At 45.2% G+C, this 15,837-nt stretch overlaps 1 protein-coding gene across 1 annotated transcript in view; it reads right to left on the bottom strand.

The window, feature by feature from the left end:
- Nucleotides 1-12,323, bottom strand: part of FSTL1 (follistatin like 1) — a 60,813-nt gene extending 48,490 nt beyond the window's left edge. The window contains exons 1-2 of the mRNA XM_055127258.1: nucleotides 12,172-12,323; nucleotides 11,985-12,041 (exon numbers count right to left, since the gene is read on the bottom strand). Coding sequence (XP_054983233.1) covers nucleotides 11,985-12,041 — 57 coding nt within the window. The 5' untranslated portion in view covers nucleotides 12,172-12,323. The remainder of the gene's footprint in view (nucleotides 1-11,984; nucleotides 12,042-12,171) is intronic.
- Nucleotides 12,324-15,837: the final 3,514 nt, after the last annotated feature.

The following is a 15,837-nucleotide window of genomic DNA, read 5'->3' as shown; positions in this document are numbered from 1 at the left end:
GAAAGCTTGCCTGCTTTTTGTTCAGCTAATGCAAACACATGACACAATCTCTGACAAGCCCCAGGCTGGGAGTCGACTCCATGGAAGACATTTCTTCTTTGGGGGCTGGACTTCAACTGTGGGGGGGGAAGGAACTTGCACTAATCCAGCAATCAGGGGTAAGTGAAGAGTATTTTTCTTCATTCCAGGGGAATCGTAATTCACAAGCTACACTGATTTGGGCCACAGCCAAAAGTAATACTTGGTAAGTGCAAAAGAAAAAGACTTTCAAAATTTCCATTGGTGGCATCTTAGCTAATTCAGAAGGAAGATTTATAAAAGGCACAGAACTGGCTTTTGCTAAAGGCCTGTGGAAAGGAGACTATGACAGTCCTCAGTGTGTTAAGAGCCACAGATGGAGAAATGGCCACCAGAGTCCAAGTGAACATCATACATCTCTGAGAAAGATCTCTGCATAGCAGTTTTGGGGAAAGAGTTTCTTTCCCTCCAAACCCAGGCCAGGACACAGGGCGTGGGAATCAGAGTGCAGGCTGGGGTCATTGGGCCCCTTGGCAGCCACTTGGGGCAGTGCAAGCCCTCTGCAGCTGTCCTGCAATGTGTTATTACTCAGTGCCCAGCAGCTGTGCATACAAAGAAAGGACAGCAAGTCCACATGTCCTGAGTCCCTGACCACTGCGCTGCTGAGCGGGGGCGCAGAGGCAGCTGGAAGGCCCAGCCCGGCATTCCTGTCTACTCATATGCTTACAGCTGGGGTCACGTGAGGAGGGTTTAAATGTGAGGGCTTGGACATTATGTTTGCTGGTTTGGGTTTTAATTTCTTGGAGTCTTTTGTACCTAGTAAAAGCCTTTGGCTTCCTTGCTTCCTTGCTTCTTTGCTTCCCCCTCCCTCCCTTCCTCCTTCCTTCTTTCTTTTGGAGAGTGCCAATCTCAGTAGTGCTCAGGGTTATTTCCGCTGGTGCTGGGGAGTCATATACAGTGGCAGAGTCTGACCAGAGTTGGCCATGCCTAATGCAAGAGCTATAACCCCTGGAGTAGGTTTCCAGCTCACAAAAATGGAATTGGGAGTCATGATCAGCGGTGCTCAGAGCTTACCCTTGGCTCTGTGCTCAGTGCAGCATATGTGGCGACAAAACTCAAACTGGGGTTGGCCACATACAGTGCAAGCACTTTACTGTATTAGTTAGTCACTTTCAGAATTAAGACTCAATGGGCCTTGCACACCCCTGAGCAGTGAACCCCTGAACAGAGAGCAGAAGTGCTGGGCTGACACTTAGTCTTGTTATTGACTAGATCTTGGGTAACTAAACTGAATTCCCTGTGCCAAGGTTTCCTTACTGATGAAATAAGAATAATAATAACTGTGTGAACAAATTGTGAAAATTAAATGAGATAAATTTATCTTTTTCTCTTTTCCCACCTCTTGTCAGGCTCGCCCCTATCGGTTTCTCAGGTCCAGCTTTGGGGGCACTTGCTCTAGGAGCCATTCTCAAGCCCCCAGTGCTGCCTCAGGCTCACAGCTTACCTAAGCACTTCCCACATTTGATCACTGAGTGTATCTCTGGCTGCCTCCCCCACAAGTCTACAGCTCCTCAGAGATGAAATACTGTGTCTTAGTTACCAGTACCAACAATGTGAGAGAGAACAGGCTTCTGACACTTACTACCCAACCCTTGCCTTCCCTCTGCTGTTGATGCACACCAAGTTGTAGAGCTTCCCAGGGGCCATGCTCTTTTGCTCTTTAGCTGGGTACTTGCACACATTCTGGTTGTAGAGTTCACAGAAGGGGGTAACGGGTAGGGTTTTGTGCGCATCAGTTGTGGTGTTCGAACACACTTGGTCACATTACCCAGAGATCAGACACAATCAGTGCCACTAAGGGGTCCCCAACATAAGAGTTGCTGGGTTCAGATAGAGGACCAAACTTGGCAGTTTTTGCCTCTGAGCCATTCCTAGGTCTCCCTTTCAATTTCTTTTCTTTCTTTCTTTTTTTAAAATGAATCCTGACTGTCAAAGCACCTACTGATATAAATATTGCAGTTCTCATTTACAAGTAGGTGGTCCTTCACCAGAGCAAATAAAGAAAGGCAAAAGGAGCTCACACACACACACACACACACACACACACACACAGACAAACACAGACACAGACACACACATAGCTTCTAGAGCTGTTTCAATAAACAAAGATGCTGCAAGAATAATAAAAGCTAATGCTTCACTCTAGTGCCAAAATACCTTCTAATTGTTTTACATATAGAAACTTATTTAATCCTTCCACTCACCTAGAGGTAAATAATCCATATAAAAATCATTTACTTATTTTTATTGTTGCTTTTTGAGCCACAGTGGACTGTTCTCCAGGCTCTGTATTCAGAGGTCACTCCTGGTGGTGCCCAGGGGATTGGATGTGGTGCCAGGGAATGACCCCAGTAAGCCTTACTATTTCTCCAGCCCCTGAAGTTCATTTTATAACTAAAAGAACGGGTCCAGAAAAGTTAAGTAACTGCACCCGCCAGTAAAGAACCAAAGTAAAGATTCTCAGCATCCCACCTTGCTCCCCAAGTACTGCCAAGAGTAATTCCTGAGTGCAGAGGCTGGAATAACTGCATCACCAGGAGTACCACCCCCGGCCCCCGTCCATCCCTAAGAATCTAGAAGTTCTGCCCAATGCCTTTATCTGGTGTCACTAAATTAATCTCCTGACATATGGAGTACAGTTTAGTCAAAGGCAAGGTTTTTAAAGCAGTGGATCAAATTTTAATTCTAACTTTGTTGAGCTGAGAGACCTTGAATAAGTCACTGAATCTCCCTCCCTGGGCTCACTCTCCTCATCTGTGAAATAGGGCATTGACTATCTTTCACCTTTCGATCCAAACAGATAATGGAAATGGTTTCTTCTACTCATGGCTAAGACGCAACACTGAAAACAGACACTGTAAGAGATGGTGTGCCCCTTACAAGTCCCTACTAAGTGCTAACAATATACGTTTCTGACCCTGTAACGGTTTCTTAACAAAGGAATAAATTCTCATATTGCCATTCACTAGGCTCTATCTGTTCTTGCACAATCTGTGCTGGCTCAGTTATTATTCAGCTTCCTGACTGATTTATTCTTCTGAGGAATACAGAGTAATAGTTTAACTGGGACTGTAAAGCTAGACTACCTGGTTAAACCCTAGCACTGCTTTTACTGCTTCTGTGAGGCACTGGGCAGGATTTCTAGTTGTCTGGGGTGGGGGGCACTCCTGGTGAAGCGGTTACTCCTGGCTCTGCACTCAGGAATTACTCTTGGCAGTATTTGGGGCGGGGTGGGGGGGGAGGAATGTGGGATGCTGAAGATCGAACCTGGGTCAGCCCTGCACAAGGCAAATGTCCTATCTACTGTACTCTCTCTCTAGCCCCTGGGCACGTCTTCTAAGTGAACTTATTAGTCTCTAAGCGTCTGTCAGGATGAAGAGAACATTCTGTCATGAATTTCATGTAAAAAATATTAATTGTGGCCCGGGATATGGCTCCCAAACAGCATATTCCTTGCTCTATGCAGTGTTTCCTGAAGTAGGCCTGGACCAATCCAGGGGTGGCAGTAGCCTTAAATACAAACGAAGACCTTGTTTGTTCACTTTTAGAGGCAAGTTCCAGCAGGTGCCAAGGAGATATTTTAGATCTGAAAATATAGCAATGGACCAAATAAATTTGGGAGCATCTGACCAGTGCAGCTGTGTGGGAGTGGCTGGTGGGGTGCCCAGTACCACTGTGAGTTGCACCCACAACAGAGGTCAAAACAATGAATAGACTTGGAAGCAGCCAATAGGGAATTCTGAAGCCAACGCTGCTGTTAGGGGCCAGGGGACTTCCACACACCACCACCAAGCAATGCTCCTACACCAGTAGGGTCGTCTACAAATCAAAATCAACTTAATTCTGAGGTCACCCCTAGACCCCAGAGGTTCAGGGCTATTCCCTAAGCCCACCCTCCACTCCAGGCACTAATGGCAACCTGAGCATCTGACTCACCAGCTACACACACACACACACACACACACATACACACACACACATACACACACACGCGCGCGAAGTTTCCATGATCTCCCTCCTCTCACTAGGGTTTGATTAATTTTCTAGACCAACTTGTGAAATGCAAAGACACATTTTACATACTGGTTCCCAATTTATTGTAAATGGATATAACTCAGAAAGAATCGCATGGAACAGATGAAGAGGATGAAGTATAGAAAAGAGAGTAGAGTTTCTAGCCCTGACTAAGCCTGCTAATCCCTCTGCATTTCTATGTTTACCAACTCAGAGTTTTCAGAGCTGGTCTCTTCGGGTGTTTGTTTTGTTTTCTTTTAAAGGTTTCATTACAAAGGCATGATTGATTAGACCATTTGCTATAGGTGATTAAGTCAATGTCCCCTCCTTGGGGGTAAAGGGTGGTACAAAGTTCCAATGCTCTCATCAAAGCTGATTCCCCTAGCAACGAGGCCCCTAACATAACCCAGTGGTGGAAAAATCTTAATATAAATATAAAGACACCCATTTTGCCTTTATGGCTCTAAAGTGGTTTTGGGAACTGAGAGTGAGAGAGCAAATATTATGACAAAGATGCTCCCATTGCTCTTACTCAGGAAATTCCAAGGGGTGGGGAAACTATGAGGCAGAATCATGGGCACAGTCCAAATAAATATTTCTTATTACATATCACAGTATCACATCCAGATATTAGAACTAGAGAAGAGAATTCAGAGGAAAGGAAAGGAACTCAGTGGAAGGCTTGGATGACATGAAATGGGGAAATCAGATTAAAACTTCAGCAGTGCAGGAGCAGATACAATCTTCGATGGACTTCGCTCAAAAAGCTGCCACCTACTGGACAGACTAGTTAATCGGATGAGGTGGACAGGCTGAAAATGACCCCAGCAGTCCAAATGGAACCTTTCAAATTCTGAGAAGACATTCAGCCTGCTGCTACAATTTACAGAACCTTGGCAAGAGAAGACGTGGTCATTTATGTAGACGCCAGAGATCTGGATCATAAGGGGCCAGGTCAGGTCTGTTGAGGTGGTGACAGTGTTTTCTCAAGGTCCCACCTTTTAGTTTCACACTGTTCTTAAGAGCAGCTTAACAATGACTATGGTACCAGGCATTTCTGGAGGAAGTCAGTAAGACTACATTCACTTACTATCATTGAAGGAGGCAAATTAAGATAGTGTGTGTCGGGGTGGCATGGGGCAAGGGCACATTTTGCTTCTGATACGCAATGGAAAATAAAGATAAAGACTACATCGCTCCCTCCACACCTCTCTCTCTCTCTCTCTCTCTCTCTCTCTCTCTCTCTCACACACACACACACACACACACACACACACACACACACCATGTGATGAATTTTGCCATGTATTAAGTGACTTCCTTTGGCAATAGATTAGTTGGTCACAAGTAGCATTTAGATTATTCAGGCAACATTTTAAGGGTCATGAATTCAGGCTTAATTCTGGGAATAGCTTATTGGTGATGGCTTCCAAATGAGAATATAAAATGCCTGAGAAGAGATTACTTGGAAAATTTCCAACCACAGCAGAAAATACAGATTTATAGGACATGTTCAGTACTCCAACTACCCAAAAGGCTTTCTATTAGAGAGTTATTACCAGACAGGCTGCTAATGCTGAAGCTGTTATCTACGACAGCAGCAGCTCTTAGAGCCTTTGCAAGAACAACTGTTTACCCCAGCAGAACAGCCACAAAAATTCTCATTATCATATTTTTGTTGATGGCCAACATTAGAGGATTTGGTATAAGGTGTTTGAATTCCTCTAAAGAACTTAAAAGCTTGGGCCAAGAATGCATTGAGTTTCCTGGCCATTTTCACCATTGCTGTCCTAGTTCTGCCACCTATTTCCCCATATAGTCTTTGTTTCACACAGGCCCAAGCTGCCTTCAAATCACCTGAATTCTGGCCCAAGGCACACCAATGTTTATCAAATTGGATTGCTTTACCAAATGGAATGGTACATAGTTTTTATCTCACACACAGACTAAATGATTGCCAGTGGCTACCGAGAACACTGCTGCCAAAGATTTGCCTTTTGCGGGGAGGAAGGGGCTTTTATGGATCATACCCGGCAATGCTCAGAAGTTACTCCTGGCTGTGCACTGATGAATTACTCCTTGCAGTGGTAGGGAACCCTATGGGATGCCAGGGATCAAACCTGGCTCAGCTGCATGCAAGGCTAATACCCTACCTGCTGTACTATTTGGCCCCTCTTCTCCATTTTTACACACTTGGGAAGGTAAGGTAGTGGAGGCAGGTTTTCTTTTTCTCCTTTGGTTTTGGGGCTACACCTGGCTATGCATAGGGCTTAGTCTTGGCTCTACCATCAGAGATCACTCCTGGTAGGCTCACCACATGGGGTGCTAGGGATTGAACCAGGTCAGCAAGGGATAGCACAGTGTGTAGGCAAGCACCCTACCACTGTACTATCTCTCTGGCCTGGGGTGCCCATGCTTTTAAAGTAAAATCAAAGTCGTTGTCAAAGTTTTAAAATTTCTGTAAACCTCTGTTTTAGTGACACACATTGATTGCTGATAACTTCTGTTGAGTTTTAATAAAACTATAAGTTCTACTTAAAAATAGCAATTTCTATAGATGTCATAAATGGTATCATAGTACAGTTCCTTTAAAACTAATAATGGGGGCCTGGAGCAATAGCACAGCGGGTAAGGCGTTTGCCTTGCATGTGGCCGACCTGGGTTCGATTCCCAGCATCCCATATGGTCCCCCGAGCACTGCCAGGGGTGATTCCTGAGTGCAGAGCCAGGAGTAACTGCTGTGCATCACTGGGTGTGACCCCCCAAAAAATAACAAAAACAAAACAAAACAAAAAAATTAAGTTCCCCTGGTCTATTAAAAAAAAAAAGCTAATAATGGACAAGAACGGGCATGGTGGAGGGATGGGCACTCGATCATTGTGTGACTGAAATATAAGCACAAAAGCTTGTAAGACTGTAACTGTCCCTCACAGTGATTCATTAAAAAATAAAAAATAATTAAAAAAAACTAATAATGGACAGTGTGATTAAATAGGAGGGTGTAGTTCCTCTCCTGGATGTAGTTTCTTGGCGTAGATTATATCGAGGCCTGAAACATCCACCTGCACAAAAGTGAACTCAAAGCTTATCTGAAATATACAAAAGCAGATTCAGGTAAATAGAGATTATTTATCTATGTTCGCTCTATGTCCTTAAGCTAAGAAGGAAAACAATTTTTTAGTGCAAGTACTGGTAACTCCAAGTTAAAATACTTAAATAGTACTCCAATTACAAGCCTCATGTGGAGATGGGTAATTTATCTTTTCATTAATTATTTAACATTTTTTTACTGTTTAAACTTGAATTAAAAACTTGCCATAACGAGGGCCAGACAGCAGAGACTGGACTGATTAGGTAATCCTTAGGCAAGAAGTAACAAATGTAACCTTGATGAACTCTAGCCCTTACTTTCTCATTGCAGTCACTCACTGTAAGGGTTTTCACACACCGAGTCTATCGCTTCTTTTCTATGGACTATCTCAACCTCCGCTTCTTTTCTATGGACTATCTCAACCTCCAATGAGCTGTATTTACGTGGGCATATAAGTGGGTTGAAAAATCTCACCAAGCTAGACATAAAAGACTTGTACAATGCCCTAAAAAAGAATTTTTTTTTAATTAAGGGAAATCTGTTATCAATGTTTTTGAAAAGCAATAACACTGCAAAGATACTTATTTAGTAACAACAAAATATATATATGATTATATATATATATATATATATATATATATATATATGATAGCTACTGGTTTTAAGCATTTGGCCCATATTGCTGGTAAGCAATGTGAAGGCAAAAACCGCATCCGGTGTTCATCCATGAGCTGCCCTCTTCTTGGCCAGCTGTGGGGAATCCTGCCTAGAGGGCAGAGCCAGGCAAGTGAAAACCCATGTGGTTAATGACTCACCCCAGGAGCCGGTACACGGCACAGATGCTTTTAGATAAAAGTGTGCATCTGACCTGCAGGACATTAATCACCTCACTTACAAAACGAACCCATCTAAGGTTAAGATTTTTTTCAATCTGATAATAGCAGGTATCATGAGGCTAATAATATTTGTGTCTGCTAGAAATTTCCCAGTAATCTGTAGGAAAACAGGAACCAAAACACTGACATTTTCAGTTTTCCGTGTGTTACCACTGGTATTTACAGCTCAACCTTTATTTTCTTCATCCTTGTGGAATGTTTGTTCTGCCTCACTGACTTTAAAGACTTTAGCTTTTTGCCTTAGGATTTCGCTCTGTCTCAGAGCTCTTCCCCAATTTGCTCCTTGGAGCTTGGGATTTGATTCCTGCTTTCTATTACACAATCGAGAAGCTTCAATAGGAATCCACCTATGTTCCCTTTTGAAAGAAGCTTTGTCTCCCTTCTAAAGATGCTTTCAGTGTCTAGGGTCTCAACCTGCAGAGTTTCTGCTTAATCCATTTTGGCTATTTGTATCCTGCTGCTTTAACAGCTACTTCTTTAGAATCACAGAAAGAGTGATTCCAAAGGATAAACAAATAATAAATTATTTTAGTGATTAATGCACAAGATGAATATGAAAATCCTAGTTTGGGCAGCTTCAAGACATATCCAGAAGAAATGGTTCAGACTCCAGATCCTGCCTGAATCTACCATTAGACTAAATCTAAGCTATACAGAGCAGCAAATAAAACACCTGGTTGATTAATTACATATAAATAATGAGAAAACAAGATTAAGAAATCTGACTTTAGGGGCTAGAGGGATAATACAGGCGGCAGGGTACTTGCTTTGCATGCAGCTAACCAGGGTTGGATCCCCGGCACCCCTGAGCACCACCAAGAGTGATCCGTGAGTGCAAAGCCAGAAGTAAGCCATGAGCACTGCCAGGTGTGCGCTCCCTCACCCCCCCACCCCCTCCACCCCCCATACACACACAAAACAAGTAAGCAAACAAAAACCTGGCTTCTGAAAGACAATGCCTTAAAATCTTCTTGCTTTGTGTATAATTCTTTTTTTTTTTTTTTGTATAATTCTTATTCTTGTTACCATTATCTTAAGTGATGCACTCATGGTTGGTTATTCAAGTATTCCTTTACTGGAATGAGTGTTCTGATTTTTGAATAAGCCCCCTGGGATATGATTTATAACGATGAATGTGCAAATCTAGACTGTTGAGAATCAGAGTGCCAGCAATTATCAAGGGAAAATGGAAGTGCATTTCACCAATAGCTGAGTATCTCTGAGAAGAAGCTGGACCATGGAGTCCCTCTAGCTCACATGTTAGCCCAAACTCAGACCCACCTACTGAGAATCACGAGCACACACCCTAATATCTGGGTGTACCACCTCCTGTCTTCCATACCAGGCCTCCACCATCATGCTTCAAATGCAGAGGCTGAGATAGTACAGTGGGCAGGGCATTAGCCTTGCATATGACCAACCTGAGTTTGATCCCTGGAACCCCATGTGGCTCTCTGAGCCCTGCCAGGTGGAATCTCTGAGCGCAGAGCCAGAAATAAGCCCTGAGGACAGCCAGGTATAGCCTAAACACTAAAAACCAAATGCTTAATTTCTTCAAATAGTCACACAATCTGTTAGGCAGTCTTATTAAAAACAACAACAACAACACATACACTGAATTGAATCGTTGTGCTTATAATATACCAATAAATACTGGGAAAAATCATTTAATTTCACTTTTTGAAAGTCAACAAATATTTGTGCAAATTTAGCCATGAAGAACTTTGCAGTGGATTCATGACCATCAAGACTGAAAGCATCATTTTCTGGCTTTGTTTAATAGCTAACAAGGAAAAAAGTTCTGTGAGCACCATCAGGTAGAAAACCAGGACTAAAACCTTATCAGGTGTTACTAGTGTCAGATTAGATTGACTTGAAGCCAATCCTTAGTGAGCCGAAACCCTGAAATGCAACCTACTACTTGGCTTCCTGTCTGTACCCACTGCTTCAGTTTTCACGCCTCAGCACTTCTTGACTTTGCCTCTTAACCGATTTTGCTGGAGAATTCTGTGAGAGCACTCATTTGCTCCTCCACCTCTGGAAGGAAATGAAAGCTCTGCCTTTCCTCTAAAGGCCTTGGGGAGGAGTGTGGTGCCTGCGGTCTAGACTAGATCCTCAACCTGGTCTCCAGAGCCCAGTAAAGGATGTGCTGTTTCCTCACTCTTCCCATTTGCACTCCAGTTCCCAGAGTGACTTCAAACCTTGGTTGCCCATTTCTAAGTGTGCTGTAAAACCAAGAATTCACCACCATAGCGTAGGGGGTGGGTGGGGGGAGGCTCCTTAACTAGGTGACACCAAGCAGTAGAGAGAAAGCCTCCTTCCCATTCAAACCCTGGAAAATAAAACACTCGAGACGCAGAGCTGGAGTGTAAGAGGGTTCCAAAAGGATGAGCGAGTGGGATTTGGATCCTTTTTCAGAACAAAAGGGTTGTGTAACCTTGGGCAGCGTTCCTGATCTCCCTCAACTTGTATTCTCCTCTGAGAACTGGGTAAAACCAAGCCTACTTTACTAGGGAAGCATCAATGAAATAAACGATGTGCGCAGCCTCCTATCTGGTGCATAATGTGCTGGATCCGTTACCTCCTTGCATGGTGGAGTGTTTAAGAAGTCGGGGTTTGCTTGGGTTCAAATCACATCCTTAGCATTTTTTGCTTTGTTTGCTTGCATTTTGAGCCACATCCTGTGGGGCTCTGGGCTTACTCCTGACTGTGCTCAGGGTTCATAGCTGGCAGTGCTCAAGGAAACATATGTGGTGCTGGTGACTAAACTGGGGTCTCCCCACATTCCTTAGCATTTAATTGCTTAGGCGACTGGCTGAATAATGGAACGCCTCCTCAATTTCTCCATCATTAAAATGGGAGTTTTAATACCATACAAATAACCACTAAACATGAGCTGTTTCTCTTCATCCTCAGTAAAAATAAGTCATGATTCTACAGCAGTTAACAATGCAGCAGTAAATGAAATAAGAGTTCAGTATAACACAATTCTTTTTCCATTAGAAAGACTTTGCATGCTTTCATGATTTTTTTTTCTTGTCTAAGTCAGGCTGTTATGCTCAGGGTGGGGCTCCACTGCAATATAGAGAAAAAATTCAAAGAGGGAGAATAACCATGCACCAGGGAGCTATTTCTTTTGTAATGTACATTCCATTTCTTCTCCCTCATGCTTTTTAATTCCTTCCACATTTCCTGCCATAATTATCAAATGTTTGGTTTCTGACCTCACTTTTCTGGAGCTTAGAGCCCAGGGAATTCAGAACTGTTTATTTTCTGCCCCCAACTCTCTGAGTTGCCGGTGGGGGCTTGTGAGGGAATGGTTCGTTGGCTGCTTGCTTTGCAGTGTCTTGAGGAGGGTCACCCGAGTGGAAAAGAAAACATTACCCCAAAAGCACCAAACTATTTTGCCTGGAAACATGGAACCCCAAAGAGCACTGCAGCCCTCACACTTGCGCAACCCTAGTTTTAAGGGAAAACTGAGATCTTTTTAAGAGGCGTTAGGAGTCCTGCGAAGAACACAAAATCCCAGGGTAGTTTACAAAGAAAAGGAAAAAAAAAAGCACAATCTTGCTTTATAAAACAAAACCAAAAAAATTAATTCCGGTCTAAAGCAGAATTTATTGAAGTTCCCCCGCCCGCTCCCGCCACCCCCCTAAGACTCAGGCCCGTAGGCGTCTCTCACGCGTTCCAATGTCCCCCTAAGTGAAGCAGAGAGTGGGCAGCCGCTCCCGCCGCCGCCCGCGCCGCCCCGCGCCCCCGGGTGCCTCTCCCCCTCCTCTCCTTCCCCCCACCCGCCGCGCCGGGGCCCCCGCTGCTCCCCCGGGTCGGGCCCGGCAAGTTTCCGGAGCGGCCGGCGGGGCCCCGACGGCTGAGCATCCCCGCCGCGCTCCCCGCCGCGCACCTACCTCGGCGCCAACCCAGGCCACCGCCACTAGCGCGAGCGCGAGCCAGCGTGTCCACATCTGCGGGGGACAGGAGAGTGAGAAGCCCGAGCGCCCGCGCCGACCCCCCAAACTTCTTGGGGTCCCGCAGGCCGGCCCCCGCCGCCCCCCGCCCTCGCCCAGGCCGCGCGCGGCGACCCCCGCCCCTTACCCTGGTCCCGTCCCGGGTCCGAGCGCGCGCCGAGCTGGGGCGGAGGAAGGTGCGAGCCTAGCCGAGCGGCTGCCTCCGAGGAAATCTGCCCTGGGCCGGCAGCCCCTGCAGACCCCTCCTTCCCGCCGGCCCCCCGGCTCCTCCCCCGTCTCCTCCCACTCCTGCAGCAAGCCCGCCGCTCCCCGCCCCGGCTCCCCGCGCGACCTCGGGACTCGGAGGCCGGAGGAGGGTGGGCTGGGGGATCGGAAGCCTCCCCCCCCACCCCCACCCCCGAGCTGGGGCGGCTGCTTGGCGGCAACTCCGGAGGCGGCGGCGGCGGCCAGGTGGCGGGGGTGCTGCGGGCCCCCCTGGACGGGCTTGGGCGGGAAGCTGCAGGAGCAGGAGGAAGTGGGAGCCCGTCCACCCCCCGGGCCGCTGGACAGGTCCGGAAGTGCAGGAGCCCGCCACAGCCGGGGTCCAGGGCAGGATACTGCCGGAGCCCGAGGAAGTGGGAGCGCGGCCCGAGTGGGGCGGGGGCTGCTTTGGGTTCAACTCTGGGTTTCCTGTGGGGAGGCTGGCGCCCGCCCCGTTTTGCAGGGAAGAGCCTGTCGCCAGCGTTTCCCTGCAGCGTCGGGTTGTTTCCTCCAAGAGAGATGTACCCCTCCTCACCCCCACCTCCTGCCGTCTCAGGTTCCCTCAAGTTCATGCTTCCCATCAGCAGCTGCCTCCCAGTGGCCTTCAAATGTGTGTACCTTCTGATGCGTGGGACCCCCCCAAACTGCTCCCAATTGTATCACATTAGTACCTTGAGGCCCTAGAGCAAATAACTTATCACCCCAGATTTGACTTGCTTGCAGAGGAGGCTGCAAAGTCCCGCCACGCCCAGGCCTACTCACCCAGCTCTTGAAAATTGGCCTCCTCTTACTTGGAAAACCCCGCCACTGTATCGTGACAGTGCCTACTCTCACCCACACCACCCTGGCATATGTCAGTCGCCCCCCTCTCCCACCCAGTCCCCCACAGGTCCTTGCCCTTGGCCAAATCTTCATCTGGCCTCGGGCCTCACTCTGAAATTCTGGAAACCACTTCGCTGATTCCCCAGCACCTTCCCTGGTCTCCCAGCAACCCAGTGCCATCTTCAGGCTAACCTGTTCCTCCTCTTCTCCAGCTCAAAACCTTTCAGAACTCTTCTTTCAACATCATCTCAACACTACTTTCCTTTAAGTATTTCATTATTGGGGCTACCAAAATCCTCTAGCCACTCACTTTGCCCATCTTGCATACATCAGACCACTATTCTCATTGTCCTCTGCACCTGATGTATTTACTCTTCTACCATGATTTGTTCAATGCCTCCTGTTGTGGTTTTAGGGGGCTTCAAAGAGTGCCCACCTTTTCCATGCAATTTCAGAACTCATTGAGATAGCAGTGAGCTATGACAGGGAGCAAAATGTTAGTTTCATTCTCCAGGAAAGCAGGACAAGTGGTCACAACTTTAGATCTATAGGGACCACGGACCTGCTTCTATTTCACCCCAGATTTAAACACATGCCCGAGGCGTAAACAGAGTTGGAAAATTGGCTTGTGTAAAACTGTAGTTTCACAGTTTCTGGAAAAGCAAAAAACAATGCTTCTAGGGCATACTTGAGGAGTCAAAGCAACACACATAGTTCTTTTCTCAAGCTCACCAATGAAACGAGTCATTCCTGCTTTTTAAAAACAAGGATGAGGAGGGGCTGGAGCGATAGCACAGCGGGTAGGGCGTTTGCCTTGCACACGGCCGACCCGGGTTCTAATCCCAGCATCCCATATGGTCCCCTGAGCACCGCCAGGGGTGATTCCTGAGTGCAGAGCCAGGAGTGACCCCTGTGCATTGCCAGGTGTGACCCAAAAAGCAAAAAAAAAAAAAACAAAAAAAACAAGGAAAGAACGATTAGGTGTCTCCCCACTGGCTACTCAGTCCCAGACTGTGGTAGGACTGAAGTGAATCCTGAGGCACAGGGTTCCGTCTTTAATCCTCCCTTTCATCCTCAACCCCCCTTACGCTCTGGCTTCATTTCCTTTCCTCTCTTCTGTCTAGTCAAATGCTGAGTTTTCCCTTGAAGACTTAAGAGAAATTTCATTGCTTCTCTGGCATGCTTTCTGACAATAACTTGGCATAGTGAAAAGTACATGTGGTTAAGGTCAAGTGAACTTGGCTTTCATGTCTGTCACTGCCATTAATTGGCAGTGTAACCCTTGTCTCTGAACTTAGGTTTCTGCATCTGAAAAATGGCAGTGATAATATCTTGCAGGAAGTTGTGAAATTTCAATATGGTTTCTTATAATAAGAATTTCACAAAAGGTAGCCATTATTATTTCATTTATTTGCTTTTTATCTGAATATCAGTTGTTGTATGTTTCAGGTACTACTGAGCTGTCAATGTCTTATCGCAAGAAACTGAAAGTTTTGTTTTTTTTTAATCATTCCCACTTTCAAAATAAAGGAATTGAAACTCAGAAAGATTTGAATACTCTTCCAAGGTGGAAACTGCATTTATTGAATACTTTTATATAATATTTAACATTTGTTCACATAGTAGTTCTTGATTCTTAAGCTAAATTTTAAATTGTCTCGAATATAGATAATGTATTTCATCTTTATGTTCTGTACATTTGGGACACAATTAATAAATGTGATTATATCTAAATTAAATATCTCTGTTAACCTAGGACACTGTTAGAAAAATTATAGACTCAAAAGAGATAGGTAGTATCTAAAGCTGACATGGAAATCAGAATAACAATTTATTTATGACCTTTGTAAATCTATTAGAAGACAGGAAACCCAAAAGAGAAGTAGATAAAGGTTATGAGCAAGCATAAACAACAACAAAACAATCCCCAAAACCCAGAATACTGAATGTCAGACAAGATGAGCCAGGTCACTAGTATTACTGAAAAACTACAATAAGAAACCAAGTCTAGGGGCTGGAGCAATAGCACAGCGGGTAGGGCATTTGCCTTGCACGCGGCCGACCCGGGTTCGATTCCCAGCATCCCATATGGTCCCCTGAGCACCACCAGGGGTAATTCCTGAGTGCAGAGCCAGGAGTAACTGTTGTGCATCTCCGGGTGTGATCCAAAAAGGAAAAAAAAAAAAGAAAGAAAAGAAAACAAGTCTAATTTGTTATCTCATTTTACAAGCAAGAAAATGGGACAAGGATTTTAAGTAATTTGTCACTGGTTAAATATTACCTTATTCATTATAATGACAAAAACTCAACAGTAAGACAATGTCAAATATTTGTGAGTAGTGTAGTCTTTCTCATATATTGTGGCAATTTAGAGCATAGTTTACTTTGCTCTTAATTGACCCAGATTACTTTGGTTCAAAATTGCCTTGGTGGTAAATCTTAGCTTTATTAGTTACTGTATAACCTTCATATTTCTCCTTTCCATGTCTCAGTACTCATTCATAAAATAGGAAATAATAATAGTACAATAAATCCTCAAAAAGCCCTTGATAAGTTTTTTGGAAAATATGACTTTAAGTCAAGTAACTAATGGAACCGAACCTGATCCCAAATATTATTTTGCTCAACATTGTTCAGAATTCCTCTTCCTTCCTTCCTTCCTTCCTTCCTTCCTTCCTTCCTTCCTTCCTTCCTTCCTTCCTTCCTTCCTTCCTTCCTTCCTTCCTTCCTT

The sequence above is a fragment of the Sorex araneus genome, chromosome 2, assembly GCF_027595985.1.
Source record: "Sorex araneus isolate mSorAra2 chromosome 2, mSorAra2.pri, whole genome shotgun sequence".
Taxonomy (NCBI): Eukaryota; Metazoa; Chordata; class Mammalia; order Eulipotyphla; family Soricidae; genus Sorex; species Sorex araneus.
The sequence above is the reverse complement of the archived record's forward strand: the minus strand, read 5'-3'. Positions and strand labels throughout refer to the sequence as shown.